Here is a 15,655-nt window from a genome sequence, read left to right as displayed (position 1 = left end):
GTTACCTAGACGGTTGCCATGGCAACATAATTTGAGCACTCGCAGCCGTGATCTAATCAGGATGAAATGACGTCACGAGGAATAGATATCTGCGATTTGAAAGCTAAACTTTCAACGGTTGTGGAAATATCGCGTACACAAAAGTACATGGACGGATGATCGGTCGGTCAGTTGGACGGAGCTCATTTGAATGTACCCCATCTCCCACCCTGTCGTAGGAGTGGTGGGTGGGGACAATTAAAAAAAAACAGAAGTGGTACATTTATTGTGACACTTTAGCAGTGGTGAGCATCGTCACTGTAAGAATTTGGATTCACCCACAACCTCCCGAGCTTTTGTTTCTTGTGAACTTTCAGCTGTATCAGAAAGAACTTTATTTCACTTTGAAAGAGGTTCTCATTTTGTCTCCCCCTCTCTGTCAACAAGGGACATGGAGGATATGGCAGGAAAGGTGAAAAGGGAGACCCGGGAGATCCTGGAAAAAGAGTGAGTTTGTCCCCGTATTCCCCTGCACGTCTTAGTCCTCCTGCTGCCCTTTTTTTTTAACCAAAATGCTGCTCTTTTAGCAAAACCTATTATTAAGTTATCATTAATTGAGACCAAACTCCATTGAGTCTTTGCAGTGCAAGTACTAATGATTCATTGTACTGAATGTCATACAATTGAGTCACCGTGGAATGTAACAATGCTGTGTTTCCATAGATACTGCGTAAAGTTTACCGGGTGTTAATTGAAATGTCCCATTGGGTTTCACCCAATGTGTGTGGGAGATGGCCATCAATGCCGATAGGCCATTTAATACCGAGAAGGTTGCACTCGGGGGATGTAAACGTGTTGTTAATTAATTATCAAGCTGAACAGGCTCTTTCATTATCCGGGAATTTCTCACCTGAGGGCCCCTTCTCTCACGGATAAATTCCTCCTCCTACGTTTGTGCACACTTACAGCTTCCCCCATGACATTCCTTACCTATATGCTTTTCAGGGGAAACCTGGAAAGGATGGAGAGCCCGGACCACCGGGATTTGATGTAAGTACGTTTTAATCTTTCACTTTGATACTCCCAATGCCCGTTAAACCTGCTCTTCGACCTTCAACTCGTTGTCCTTGTGCCCCCTTGTGGAGCCTAATCATGAACTATTAAATGTATCTGAACCTCATCGAAATATCCTTACCTCCTCTCTCCATGTCCTTCTGCAGGGACTTGCAGGGCAACCAGGAAGGATTGGGCCGGCTGGAAGGCCAGGTGGCCCTGTAAGTTGCGCATCCCTGCACGTTACGGTCTCTTTCCACCTTTCGGCAAGCGTTAACAGGAAATATTAAATTAAAAACATGACGCTGAAGACCATTATGATCCAACAGGAAATTGGAAAGTGCATATTAAAGTGAATATACGAGTACTCTGCTTATATTCAGTTGTGAGCCCCTCACCCACCCGACACGACCCCCATGTCCCTCTCCCACCTCATGTCTTCCCATTAGAGTGTGCAGGTGCAGATTTTGCTCTTCACCACACCTTTACCTGACTTGTGTTTATTAGACTTCTCATACTTCCTTCCGCTTCACAAATCTCAGATAATTTGTTCATTGACTTTCCTTTTCCAACTCATTCTTTTCCCTTTATTTTGCTGTTTATTCCCTCTTTCCTATTATATGTATGCTTCCTGCAGTTTCTTCCCTTATTTAGATCTTCCCCTATTCCAATATGCGTTGGATATGTCACCAATGAACTTGAACTGTGTCCCTTCTCCTCACCGCTCGCACCTTTGACCCACCATTTTGTCTTCCACTCACTTTAATGTCCTCCCTTGTACTCACTGCCCTGCCACTCCCCCACTCCTGCCCCTTTCACCCACTTCTCTACCCCTGTCCCTACTTCTCACAACAATGATGCTGACACTTTTCACCTGACACGTAGGTGGTGCGATCACTGTGTATGCTTGTAACACCCTTACCCGCAATCCTTGTACTCTCACCAGCCTACCGCACCCCCCTACCCACCCACTTCCGGACAACCCCAGAATGCCTCTGGTTGCATCTTCCGTTGTTTGTTATCTCCTTTGTGTGCGTTAGACCTTTTCCCGAGTGACAGCATCACCATCACAGAAAGCCTCCCTGCTGATATGGACCACTCCTCCACCCATGATTCTGTTCTTCCTTCATGGTGATCTTCACTGCTATAATGCTAACTCATTGGATATGGGTCCTGTGACCTCTCACCAAGTCAGTCAATGTTCCAATTTGTATGGTGTCTCTGAAGTGCACAGGCTTGTGGTGAGACAATAGCTTAGAATGAGACAATTGTGGTGGGCCAATTTCCTTCTTTTGTTGGGCTTATCACCACAAGGCTCGATGGTGTAATGGTTGGAACGTCTGCTCTGAGTTTTGGAAGTCAGTGGTTTGAGCCCTCTCCCGCTCCTCCAGTGACCCTCCGTTTGTTGAACCACAAAAATCCAGGCTCACCTCATGCCTCACTTCCTTTGTTCCCTCATTACTCCTGTTTGTGGAGCTGCCTTCCTGAGATTGTTCTATCCCACTCTTCCTTCCCTCAATGGCTTCAAGCAGGTGATACACCACCATCTCATGTCGTCCGCCCGTCCCCTATACCTACCTGCAGTATATTGTACTCTATTTAACCTTACCTAACTTAACCTAACCTAACTATTTTATTTGTATTTGCAAGTTACTGTTCCATCCCCTCCTCTACCTCCTCCCCTTCTGGTCATCCATTCCCTTGTAGATTGCCAAATGTGACCCCACTCACTGCCTTACTATTTGCCTTCTGTCACCTCACTTTTCCATGAGCCTCTATCTTTAATAAAAAAATAAAATTTACATGAAGGCGGTAAGTGCAACTCAGCAAAAATGCAGAAGGATTCAAATAAATCTTATGTTTTTACGTAACAGTTCAGACACATGCCGCAGCTTAACTTTAATTATATAAATACCTACCAGGCCTGCATGTCTCAAGTTCAAGACATCCAGACCTGGCAAACCTGGGAATAGTTTACATATATGCCATGAATTGAGAAAAAGAATGGAACTCGAGGCTTGTCCAACTCAAGTCAAGACACGACACATAGGACTCCACTCATAAGACCCCAACGCGACCGCTGATGCCCAACCTTTAAGACTCGACTCCTGGTCTAGTGCTTGTCTTACTCTAACAGTCTGCAAGCATTGCTGTACTCTAATGAAGCTGCAAAATGAACAGCAGGATCACCATTCCAAAAAGAAGAAACATAATTATCAATGAGATTGAAGGAAAGGCATCCCAATGAAGTACATGGCAAAGGATGAGACCAAGTCATTGGATGAGTTGGCAAGGAGACAAGATGGAGCCAATTCGATTTTGGGTCAGGTCCGGATGCAAATCCGGCCTATCAGTGGGATACAAAACGTAAACTGCTCAGCCGTGCGGAGGTATGCTCTCCACTGAGTGCCCTTCTAGTTAAAACAGAAATGCCACTTTGCATGCGGATAGCAAACTGAAACTCCTTTATTTTCTTTACAAAATCATGGAAGAGCAAGGTGATTGAGGGGATGAACTAGCAGTAGCAAGGAAATGGAGGAACATGAAACGGGCAGAGAGAGAGAGAGAGAGAGAGAGAGAGAGAGAGAGAGAGAGAGAGAGAGAGAGAGAGAGAGAGAGAGAGAGAGAGAGAGAGAGAGAGAGAGAGAGAGAGAGGAGGAAGGAAACACCACAATGAGTCACACACATTGATGCGTCGCCCTGCCTGCGAGACACCAGGATGACAGTTTATAGATGGTCCGAGATTCAATCCCAGGCTCGACAGCCTAGAGACAAGTGCACATACGTCTCAGCCATGCTGTCAACCCATATGCCTGGTGTTGGCTTAATGGTTAGGGTGGTGGGCTTGGGATCATAGGGTCCTGAGTTCAAATCCCACTTGGCTGTTGAATTAATACCAGATGGGGTTGACTCTGCCTGTAATCCTTCTGAGGTCGGCAAAATGAGTACCGGCTTGCTGGTTTACTGTGTCGGAGTGACGACCCGTCCAGGATTGTATCCAGTATTCAAGGAGACTGCTTGGGCATCACCAACGCTCTGCACAGAGTATGGTCCTGATGGATAGATGTCACCCCATGGTGGATAATAAAGATTGTGGGTAAGGATGACAGATGACATGAGATGTTATTGCCCTGCCTGCTTAAAGCCCTGGAGTTTATTCAAGTATTTTTTTTTTGTATACCTTGTCGAGTCTCGTCTGAGAGCTAACACACAACGCACAAAAGGACAAAACAGTGGGGAACAGAGACATTAGGAGATCTGTGGAAGGGAGAGGGATGGGATGGGGAACATGGGGAATAGAAGATGGACATTACAGGGACTTTCAGGAAGTAAAGCAGGGAATTTGAAGGTGGTAGGCTTGGGTGGATTATCAGGGGTAGAAAAGATCGAGGATTTGGATGGGGGAAGATAAGAGGTGGTGGTGAACAGCTGTTTTGAAGGCCTGGAGCGAAGAATGGGAAAGAATAGAGTGAAGGAGTTTATTCCAAAGGCGGGAAAAAAGAGGAATGAAAGAGTGAAGGTGAGCAGTGATTCGTGATTTTGGTAGTTTTACCAGAAGGGGGTTGTTGGCGCACCGTGAGCGCCCTGCGTTAATGTGGTGGGGACAAATCACAGAGAGAGCAGGGGGGGCGAGGCTGGAGAGGAGACAGTAGAACAGAGAAAGACCACCGACCAACCTACGGTGATTGAGTGAGAGGCCCAAAGACTCAGCCTCATTGTGGGAGATGCCGATGATCCGAAATGCCTTGGTTTCTACAGCGTGAAGCCGAGAAAGGTGGGAAACAGGAGCACCAGCCCAAAGGGGAGAGCAGTACTCCATCAGACTGTGGACAAAAGCTTTGTAAGTGGTCAGGAGCTCAGGAGGGCCGAGGAAGGACTTTGCACGATGGAGGATTCCCAGTCGGCGACTGGCTTTGGAGGCGAGGTTTGAAATGTGACTTTCCCAGGAAAGGTCATTGCAGATAGTGAGACCCAAAAGCTTGAAAGAAAGGACTTCTTCCAGAGGATTGGTGAGAAAGTGGATGGGGGGGGGGGGTTCTAAATGGTCCTTTCGAAGAGACATAGTGAGAGTGTGAGATTTGTCCACATTGAAAGACATGTTTTACGTGTTGGACCAGTTTGTATTTTATCCAGATCTGCAGTGAGCGAAGAAGCTGCTGCTTGCCAGTCTGAGGGGTGACTGATGGTACGGCAGAGGGTGGAGTCATCAGCAAAGAGATAAAGAGGATTTTCCAGAGAGTCGGAGAGATCATTGATGAAAACCAGAAAAACAACAGGACCCAGAACGACACCTTGAGGAACTCCAGGCTGGACAGGAAGAGGGGATGAAAGAACTCCATTTAGGGCCACACGTTGACTGCGACAGGAGAGGAAGTCTGCGAGCCATGAGTGGAGATGGCCTTGGATACCATAGGAAGGGGGTTTGGTGAGCAGGGCAGGGTGCCAGACTCTGTCAAAAGCACGTGATATATCTAGGGATATGGCTCGGATTTCCTGTCTGGCATTGAGGACCTCCATCCATTGTTGGGAGAGCAGAAGCAGAATATCCAGGATAGAGTGACCTGGGCTGAAAGCAAATTGATGATCAGAAATCAAGCCATTGGGGAAGAGGAAGGATTTGATGTCTGAAGCGATGATGAATTCCATAACCTTGCTGATGATTGGGAGAAGGCTGATTGGTCTGTAGTTGCAGGGATCTGTTTTTGCACCTTTTTGTGCAGGGCAGTGATGTTTGCAGATTTCCAAGCAGATGGCAGATGGCCTTGAGCAAATGAGAGGGTGAATGGAACAGAGAGAGGGTGAACAAGAGCAGAAGAGCAGGCTTTGCGGACACGTGGGCTGATGTCGTCTGGACCGGTTGCAGAATCCGAGTCGAGGTTTGACAGCAAGCTCTCCACCTTGTCAGGAGAAAAGAACACAGAGTCCAGGGACTGTTGGGTGTGACTGGGTAAGGTGGGTGGAGAAAGTGATGGGTTTTGGACACAAGATTTAGATGCAAACACCGAGTTTAGGCATTCAGTATTCATAGAGCGTGTGGCACAAAAGCTTTGCACGTGCTGTTCACTTGTGTGAGGGACATTGCAACTCGATGGCATTACCTAAGTACAGCTATCTGTGACGTCATGATGTCATGATGTTGTCTTTCATTTATTTAAATTTACTCTGAGGAACATTAATTATATTGCTGATTGGTATGAAAATGAAGAACCTGATTTATAGAATGTAATGATTTTGAAATATTTCATTCCTTTTGTTTTAGGGACAAAAGGGAGAGCCTGGAATTCAAGGTCAACCTGGAATTGTAAGTTTGTTTTTATATGATGATGTTCAACAAATTGTTTTTGAACTTTGATAGTTTTAATGTTTCCTCTTGTTCTGTTGAGTGAACGAGACTCGGTGGTGTAATGGTTGGAGTGTTGAGTCTGGGAGCTCGGTGGTTTGAACCTCCGCCGAGTCGAACCAAAGACTTTAAAAATGGTACGTGCTGCTTCCTTGCTTGACACTCAGAATTTATAGAGGATAGAGCACGGCCAAACAACCAGAGTTTGGCAATCACAGCGCAGGCTTGATAGGCCAAAAGGTCTTCACTTGGGTTGAAGCCCCTTGTTGGGGAACTTGTATCGTCCTTCCTGTTGGGAAATTGCAGTGCAAGGAAGAAAGAGATGTCTCGACGATTACATGGTTAACAACAGACTGTATGTTTTTATGAGTGTGAATAAAATAAATGTTGAAAAGTGGTTTCCCAGACGACATCAAAAATTAATGAAAAACGAAGAAAGTCATGTTTTGTTTTTGATTGTCTCATTTATGAAAGTAGTGGATGATTATACAGAATGTATGCGACGTGCTTACGTGGAAGTTAATTGTGTGGTTTTTTTCCCCCTTGAACTGACCTTGATGCATTGTGTAAGGGGGGATATCAATCTTTTTCTGCAAATTTTCACTTTCTGAAACTTCAACACATGCAAAAAGTTATGTGAGACAATGGTTAGTTGTAAAAAAAAAAAATAGGGGCAATGCCCCTTGGCTCACCTGGTAGAGCCAGGGAACCACTGTTTGGTGTAGATGACCCACTAATATGTAAATTAGCCAATGGTCTGAACAAAACTTGAGGGAGTACCGTGCAGAGATGATTCCTAAAAAGTCACATCTAATCGAGTGAATGCTTCTTGATAAGTCAAAGGTAGCGATCCTGGAATGGCAATGACCTTTGACCTTTAAATTGACCTAAACTCAAAGTGCAATTTTTTTTTTATTGGATTTGCAAGGCATCAGGATGCCTTGGTCCTCAGATGTTTGACAGATTTTGTGAAAATAGGACTATTAGTTGTAGCATTATTAGTGATAAAGGTGTTGTGGTCAAGTTTCATCGAAAGTCGGTGTGTAGCTTCGGAGAAGAGAGAAAATACCTATTTGGGGGGTCGGGGGCGGGACAGTCATACTTGGACCTACTTTGACTTACCTGTCCGAGCCCCTTAGAGCCTGATATATATTTTTCATGCCTTGAGCAAACTTTGGTACATCATGGGTAATGAAGGTTGTGGTCAAATTTCATCATAATCATGTTTGGAGTTTTGGAGAAGAATATCCGAGTGTTTACATACCGACTGACTGCCTGACTCACTCAATGACTGCCTGACTTACTGACACCACGTGATGCTAATACCTCACCGAAACAACTATATTCCAGGTGAGCTAAAAATGAGGCAGACCAGTGACAATTGTAAGAGGGGTATGTTGTGAACATCAGGGTGAACCTGTGTCAGTTGTAAGAGGGGGATGTTGTATACACAGGGATAAACCCGAGTCAGTTGTAAGAGGGTTAAGTTGTATACACAGGGGTAAACTAAGTTCAGTTGTAAGAGGGGTATTATATGTTGTGAACATCAGGGTAAACCCAAGTCAGTTGTCAGAGGGGTAAGTTGTATACACAGGGATAAACCTGAGTCAGTTGTCAGAGGGTTAAGTTGTGAACATCGGGGTAAACCCGAGTCAGTTGTAAGAGGGGTATGTTGTATACACAGGGATAAACCCGAGTCAGTTGTCAGAGGGGTAAGTTGTGAACATCGGGGTAAACCCGAGTCAGTTGTAAGAGGGGTATGTTGTATACACAGGGATAAACCTGAGTCAGTTGTCAGAGGGTTAAGTTGTGAACATCGGGGTAAACCCGAGTCAGTTGTAAGAGGGGTATGTTGTATACACAGGGATAAACCCGAGTCAGTTGTCAGAGGGGTAAGTTGTGAACATCGGGGTAAACCCGAGTCAGTTGTAAGAGGGGTATGTTGTATACACAGGGATAAACCCGAGTCAGTTGTAAGAGGGGTAAGTTGTGAACATCAGGGTAAACCCGGGTAAGTTGTCAGAGGGGTAAGTTGTATACATTAGGGAGGCAGAGTTCAACTCAGTTGTCACAAGGGTACATTTTAATTTATTTTTTTGTAAACAGAGTCGAGGGTCGTGGGAGAGCTTGAATATTGAATGGATCATAATGCAACAGAACAAAAGGAATGGTAGGGAAAGGGAGAAACACCAACAGCAGGGTTGAAGGACAAAATTTAGGGAGACTTGGATAAATAATGGGTGTGGGGAGGAATGGGGGATAAGGGAGGACACATGGAGTGGACAAGATGGATCTTGAAGGAAACTCTCAGGAAGGAAAAACTGTACATTTGGAAGAAGATGGGTTTGGAAGTGAGGGGGGTGGTGGGCGGTGGTTAACAGGGGTACAAAAGATCATGGTTTTGGATGATCTGAGATGGTGGTGAACAGCTGTGTTGAAGAAAGATTTGGAGAGAAGAATGAGTTTAAAGGGAATGTGGAAGTTTGTACACTGGCAAGAGAAAAAAATAGGAGTGTTTAAATTGGTTCCAGGATTTCAAAGAGTGTTGGTTATGAATATATTGGAAACTGTGGTCAGTTGTAACAAGGGTAGGCAATAACATTGGAGGGAATGTGAAGGTGGGGGACACCGAGTTCTGTTGTAACAAGGGTAAGTTGCATAAATATGGGAAAACCAGGTCAGTTGCATCATCTAGGGTTAGTTGTGAAAATAGCGGAAACTGGGATCGGGACGGTTATAACAAGGGTTAGTTGGTAAAAAAAAAAAAATAGGTGAGACCATGATCAATTCTTGTAATTGGGGTAAGTTTCAATGCCATCATTGTGATATCTTAATCTGGGGTTGATATTGATGAAGAAATCTGTGGAATACTCATTGCCGCTAGCCACGTTCTCGAGAAGTGTTGTACCACCTGAAGCCCAGGTGAAAGTTTTGATTCTGTTGAGTAATCTTGGAAACTCGCACAACGTTGTATAACAGAGCCCATTGAGGGGAGTTCGTTTTCAGGGGGATTGAGCCCCCTCGTCCATCCTAAAATGACCAGATTTGTTGTCGATTTGGGGTGACGTGTGTGGTTTGCCTCCACGTGGCAAATACTTGTTTTGGGAAAACAGCTAAAGTTCCCGAATGTGTGCCAATGTTAGGCCCGCACACAAACATGAGGAGGAATACCCGACAGCTTGTCTCCTTCGAAATTGTGACGAATGTGTGATGTTACAATTCTTTGAGTTGATCAAACACTTCCTGATCAGACCAGCAAACGATGAACAGGTCAACATTTTGTCTCACCTGGATGTTGGGAAGGATTGATTATCCGTCCCACCATCTCCTCGAGTTACAAATGACCTCTTGCCCTACGATCCCAGGTCAAGTTCCTTGAAAGGGTAATTTGGGCAAAATGCAGGTAGAGAAAGTGAATAGCAGGACGGTGTGTTAATGATAACTAATGCAGATGTGTGTATCTGGTTGTTTTTATTTATTTTTTTGACAACGTTCCATCGGGATCATTGTTAATGCTGCATTTGTAACATTGTTCTGCTTTCATCCCTTTTACGTTGAAGGTCATTCCCGGAACAGGAACACAGCATGGTCGAGGCTTCAAGGGTGATCGGGGTTTCCCTGGGCCACAAGGCCCCAAGGGGGAATCTGGCTTTAGAGGTATGTCACAAAACATCTTCCTTACAATCCTACCTTGATAAGAGATCATCTACTTATTCCATATGCAAAAATGTCAGAATTTATGGCCTCCCCATACACCTATTTCCATATCCGGTATCCCATTGAAATTGGATTTGGACTTGTTCTCGTTCTAGGATTTGGACTTGTTCTAGAAATCTAGGACTTGTTCTAGGACTAAATGTTCTAGGACTTGTTCTAGAAATCCTTATCTGGACTTGTTCTGGTTGTATATCCTTCTGGAGATATTGATCCCATGCTGCTGATGCATGCTCTAATACAGATCTGAGCATGGTGTCATGGGCAGCCATCTTTACCTTAGGACTGCAGTCACCTAAATTCCTTCTGAGGAAGCCGAGGGTTCTGTTGGCCTTGACGGTGATTATGCCAACGTGTTTAGACCGCATCAGGTTATCTGTGAGAGTGACACCAAGGTTCTGAAGGATCTGTTTGAGTAGGGAACATTCTGTTCAGTGAGTCTCCTTGGTTCTGTTTAACATGAATGTCTGCATTTCGACGGATTAAATTTTTGTCTTCCACCTTATCTCCTACTGCTCAAGCAACAACAGGCCATCTTGGAGTTGTCCGTGGTCCTCCTCATCTGATGAAACAGAAGACCAAATACTGCATCGGAGTCATCACAAGGAACCCGAATATGCAAAGAACAAAGATGGAGTCATCAGGATATTCTCTTGAAGGGAAAGGCGGCACCATCGTCGTGACGTCGCTGGTACCCAGAGTGCCCCGGGAAGCGGCGGCACTTCCCCCCAAGCTCAGTGGCAGTGCTTGTCTCGTCTAATAGTCCTGTGTTGCGTCTCGTGTAAAGGAGGCAAAACTGGATAGGCAAAGAGTTTATAAACCACCCGGACTTGCACGATTCTCGTCGAAGAGCTCTTTTGTCGAGAATCTCGTTCTTGCAATTCTGGTGCGTCACAGGCAGGGTATTGCATTATGGGAATACATTTGGTCATTTGAAGGGAGCACTGATCTCATAGTCTTGCCGACTTACACTTGTTTATCAGATAAAACGACAGCGTGGACAGACAGAAAGCAGACTTCCTGGACTTTGGACGCAGGAGAATTCCCACATAGCAAGTGTTGTTTTTATTGCCATGGCCATTCTTTGTCTTGTATTTATAATCCATCTGCAGTTTGTTTTGACACACCTTGTCATTTGTCAATTTTTTTTCATTTGGTGAATGGCCAGGTATGTTCTTTGTGTGTAGTGCTTACATGACTACTTGCGAGCAACATGCTCTGCACCTGTCGTCACTGATTTGTCCATGTTTTTGCAGTCACCGTCATTGAGCAGCTTTTGATTTCGTAAGTGGTATATTTTGAGGTAGTAACTTTGACTTGAGTCAAAATATCTTCTTAGGTATGTTTTCCCCACCCCCAGGTGCATGGTGTTCATAAAATGTCATGACACTCACAATATGGAATTCAAACTGAAATGACGAATCCAATAACTGGCCAATAGACGAAGATGGGGTCAGCAGGAGGAACCTGGGGTTTTAGCTGCTACTCCTCCACCCGCAAACCCATCCAGCTATTACAATAACAAGAAGAAGAAATGCGAAGTGGGAATGAGTTTACTCGTCCAGGTTGATCATGCAGGAATGATTACCTGCTTTCCATCACCTCCCATCCCCGTCACAGCCACTCATTGCCCCACTCTTCTTTCCACATACCTGTATAACAATAGATGCCACTCTTATACGGTGAACTGAACATTACGAATACCATCTGTCAAGCTGACATTATGCAATGGCTTTTGACAATCAGCCTGGCATCCTTCGGAGGTCGACAGAATGAGTACCAGCTGACTCGAGTGTCGTGCGTCGGAGAGGCATCCCGTCCAGGATTGTACCTCCTGGCCAAGAATAAACTTCTTCGGCAGCCCGATGCATCTGAAGACCCGAAAATGAGTGGCTCTTCTTCTAATTATTATTCTTCTTCTTCGATTGACAATCTTTTCTTTTGGTCAAGACAGCAGTAGCTGGGTTAAGTACTCCACATCAAGTGTTAAATGTCGTTTTTTTTAACATTGTTATTAAACCTTTTGCATATAATTATGAACATATGTGGTCTGTGGTATCGGTTCACGAGGTCGTTGAACTGACCTTAATTCTTCATGTGACTCTTAGCCGAATCACTAGTGAATGCTACAGATAACAACTTACTGCTTACTGTATACCTGAATGTTTTATGAAATGGAATTCGCTAATTGAACTTTACATTCGTTTTAATGATGTAAAATTTGAATGATCTTCAGTTTAAGATCAATTTTGGGTTCCTTTGGCTTTCCTTTGCAGGGCCGATTGGCTTGCCAGGTCCTCCAGGAGGATCATCAGGTTGGTGAAACAATCCTTACGATTTATTTTCATTTCTACGTTCGTTACAAATATTTATATTTGTAAACGTTTTCCTCCTCCTTTGTTTATCAAATAATAATAATAATCAAAGGTGCAATGTTCTTCAACAGGAACAACCCGAGGACCACCTGGGCTTCCAGGATTACCAGGTCCTCAGGGACCTCCTGGTAGCCCGGGTCGAGATGGTACTACATTTGCTGGACAGAAAGGGCAGAGTGGCTTACCTGGGCGTGTTGGTTCTCCTGGTATGCCTGGACCTCCTGGAGAACCCGGTAAGGATTTTAAGACTCAAGATACAAATGATAATGAGATAATGTAAGCCTACAATGGATGAAATTGTCAGAATGTTGATCGGGGTATGCTAACTGCCGTGGAAATCAAGAAGCTGACATTTTGAGCATTAACCTTTCATCAGTGCAAAAAAGTAAGTGGCACATAATGGCATCGTTTTTCAGTTGCTGACCTCAACAGAGAACAATGGATCAACAGACAAACGTACTGAGGCTCAAAAGGGGGGTAATGGATCAACAGGCACAGGAAAAACAGTAGTATGACAACAAATAGCAACAACAGAGCACTCGGAGACGAATTGTAGGAGAAATGTGAGAACAGGGTTTCAGCAAGTGTAATAAAACAGAGCAGTGAAATGGGACAGATCACAAGATGTTGATGCACATAACACTTCCAGGGAAGACTTTGACACAACTAATCCTGGAGGGAAGAGATGGAGCCGACTGACTCACAGGTGAGAAAAGAGGGTTTGAAACAATGGCTTTGAGGGGCTTAGGTATTTGGTATGTCAAAATTAACAATGAACTATGACAAAGGACAGAAACCACAACATGCCAATTGTGATGAAAAACTAGGAAGGCACTCGGTAAAGCGAATACCTCCACGAGGCTGAAGAGTTTACATTTTCTCTTCCCCTGATTGGCCAGATCTGGATCCGGACCTGAACCGAAAATCCAATCGGCTTTTTATTGTCACCAAATCAACTCATCCACCACGTTTTGTCATAACTCATCTACATCGTTTTGAACTATCGTGCTGTGGATCGTTTTTGGCCCACATCTTTCGATGGTTAAGAATCACTGAATTCAGATCCTTATTCGGATCCGGATCTTCATCAAAATCGAATCAATTCTTCTTTGTCGCACACCAAACCTGTCCACCGAGATTCGTTCAAATGCGTCGTCAACTTTTTTTTTTTTAGATATTGAGCTATGTGTCGTTTTCAGCCATATCTCTCAATGGTGAAGAATCACTCCAAAAATTCAATCATCCGGATCCAGATATTTTCCGAAATCGAATCGATTAGTCTTTGTGACACACCCAAGCTGTGCACTAAATTTTGTTTAAATCCATCAATAACTTCTAGAGATATTCTACTCACAGACAGACAGACAGACAGACTAGGAGGAGTAGTATTTGGCGTGAAGGCACCTCCAGCTTTCGCATATTATCGATTTTTGCACTAATTGACCTTTGACCCCTGACCGAAGCGAAATCGGTCAATATGTCCTGAGGCAAAGTTGTAGTACTCATTGAGTATCATGAACCTGCAAAGTTTCATTCGTATTGATGCACTCACTCGGTCACTAGGGGGCCTTCAATTTTCGCCAATTTTCGGGCATACCCTAATTGTAGGGGGCGCTGCGGGTAAAGTATTCCATATATCACAAAAACCGGAATACATTTCATAGAGCATCACCTGTAGATCATTCGTGCCAAATTTCATAACCCTACATGGGATAATGGCTTTCGGAATTGATTTGTGTGAACGGTACCGATTTTGAAGGTTTTTCGGTTGTTGCTAGGGAACCAAAGCGTCCCAAGCAACCTTCATAATTTTCAAAGCACTACGTCATAAGATGTACCTACCACCCGAGTTTGGACAAAATCCGCCCACGTTTACTACCAATTATGCTGATGCCAAACGAACAAACATCCAAACAAACATCCAAACAAACAGACAGAATTACTGACAATAAGGGTCACCTATTTCGGCGACCCAACAAACAGGCAGGGGTGAAACACATAACCTCCATCCACCTTCGGTGGTGGAGGTAAAAATTCAAAGCACACACACGAGACTGCAATATGATCAAGTACGTACCTCAGGTTACAGGCTTGTGTGAAAAAGTGAACACCACATTTTTTCCGACAGGTGGAAAAGTTGTCGAAAACCGCTGTGAAATGATGCTCATGGAGTTTACGCAAAGTCAGTGACAAGTATCCTGAGAGGGGGACAAACACCTTTCTTCCATTGTGAATGCTGAAATCGGGCCTACGGAATGTCCTTTGTGGACAAGTCAGATATAATCTGTGGGACATGAACGCCAGTATTTGGGAAGTCGAGCGGTATACTTCGTACATGATTGTGGAGGAGAGACGAAGGCATGCACAAATGGTCCCACTGTGTGTTCCGATGGGACGATAAAGCAGTTTAAATTGGGACTGGCAGGATAGCCTAGATGTATGCACACATCTCGCCGCTGTACCTGTCCAGCCTGGGTTTGAATCTCGGCCAAGCTATAAACTACCACCTCGGTGTTTCACATGAAGGGTAGTTCATCAATGCGTGTGCCATCCCTCAGATGGATGTTAAACACGGCGTCCCTTCTGCTGGCATTTCTGGTGGACTTCAAAGCTTCCATGGTGTCCCTTTGCAAGCAGTAGGCGAGCTACCTTCCAGCACTCTGGCCAATTTCCTAAATCCTGTTCTAACCTACAGAGGGCACTGCATCAGTGGAATTGCCACAACCCAGTTGGGATGATGCAATTTGCAGCCAAGTTTTGCATACGAAAGAAGAAGAAACAGTTTCAAGTTTTTTGGGGGAACCTCCAAGGGTACACGGCAATCATTACCTTATTCAGCAGAAAAGGCTGGATTGCCATTAGTGGGGCAACTTAGCATAACAATTGTGCATTTTGTGAGGAAAGCACCAAATTTGGGACACTAGTAGCCTATCATATAATGAACAGATTTGGATATTGGGCCATCTCAAAATTTTTGATGGCAGTGGAAAATGGCTGCCACAGCCATCAGCGGCTGAATTTGAGATGGCCCAATATCCAAATCTGTTCATAATATGTTAGGCTACTAGTGTGCCAAATTTAGTGCTTTCCTCACAAAATGCACAATTGTTATGCTATATTTAGTTAAGTTGCCCCACTACATGGGGATCCTGAATTGCGAAACTTAGTCTGAGTTGGCGGAATGCAAGGGTAA

General features: G+C 44.5%; 1 protein-coding gene across 1 annotated transcript in view; it reads left to right on the top strand.

The window, feature by feature from the left end:
- The window catches only part of LOC147009591 (uncharacterized), a 218,144-nt gene that overhangs the window by 104,962 nt on the left and 97,527 nt on the right, over positions 1–15,655 (top strand). Inside the window, exons 15-21 of the mRNA XM_085862393.1 lie at positions 427–486; positions 985–1,029; positions 1,200–1,253; positions 6,293–6,334; positions 9,934–10,030; positions 12,364–12,402; positions 12,534–12,695. Of these exons, the coding sequence (XP_085718519.1) occupies positions 427–486; positions 985–1,029; positions 1,200–1,253; positions 6,293–6,334; positions 9,934–10,030; positions 12,364–12,402; positions 12,534–12,695 (499 nt within the window). The remainder of the gene's footprint in view (positions 1–426; positions 487–984; positions 1,030–1,199; positions 1,254–6,292; positions 6,335–9,933; positions 10,031–12,363; positions 12,403–12,533; positions 12,696–15,655) is intronic.

This window comes from Eptatretus burgeri, chromosome 17, assembly GCF_056783735.1.
Source record: "Eptatretus burgeri isolate ZD-2024b chromosome 17, Ebu_testis_v1, whole genome shotgun sequence".
In the NCBI taxonomy this organism is placed as follows: Eukaryota; Metazoa; Chordata; class Myxini; order Myxiniformes; family Myxinidae; genus Eptatretus; species Eptatretus burgeri.
Note: the sequence above shows the minus strand (reverse complement) of the source record. Positions and strands in the feature narration are given on the sequence as shown.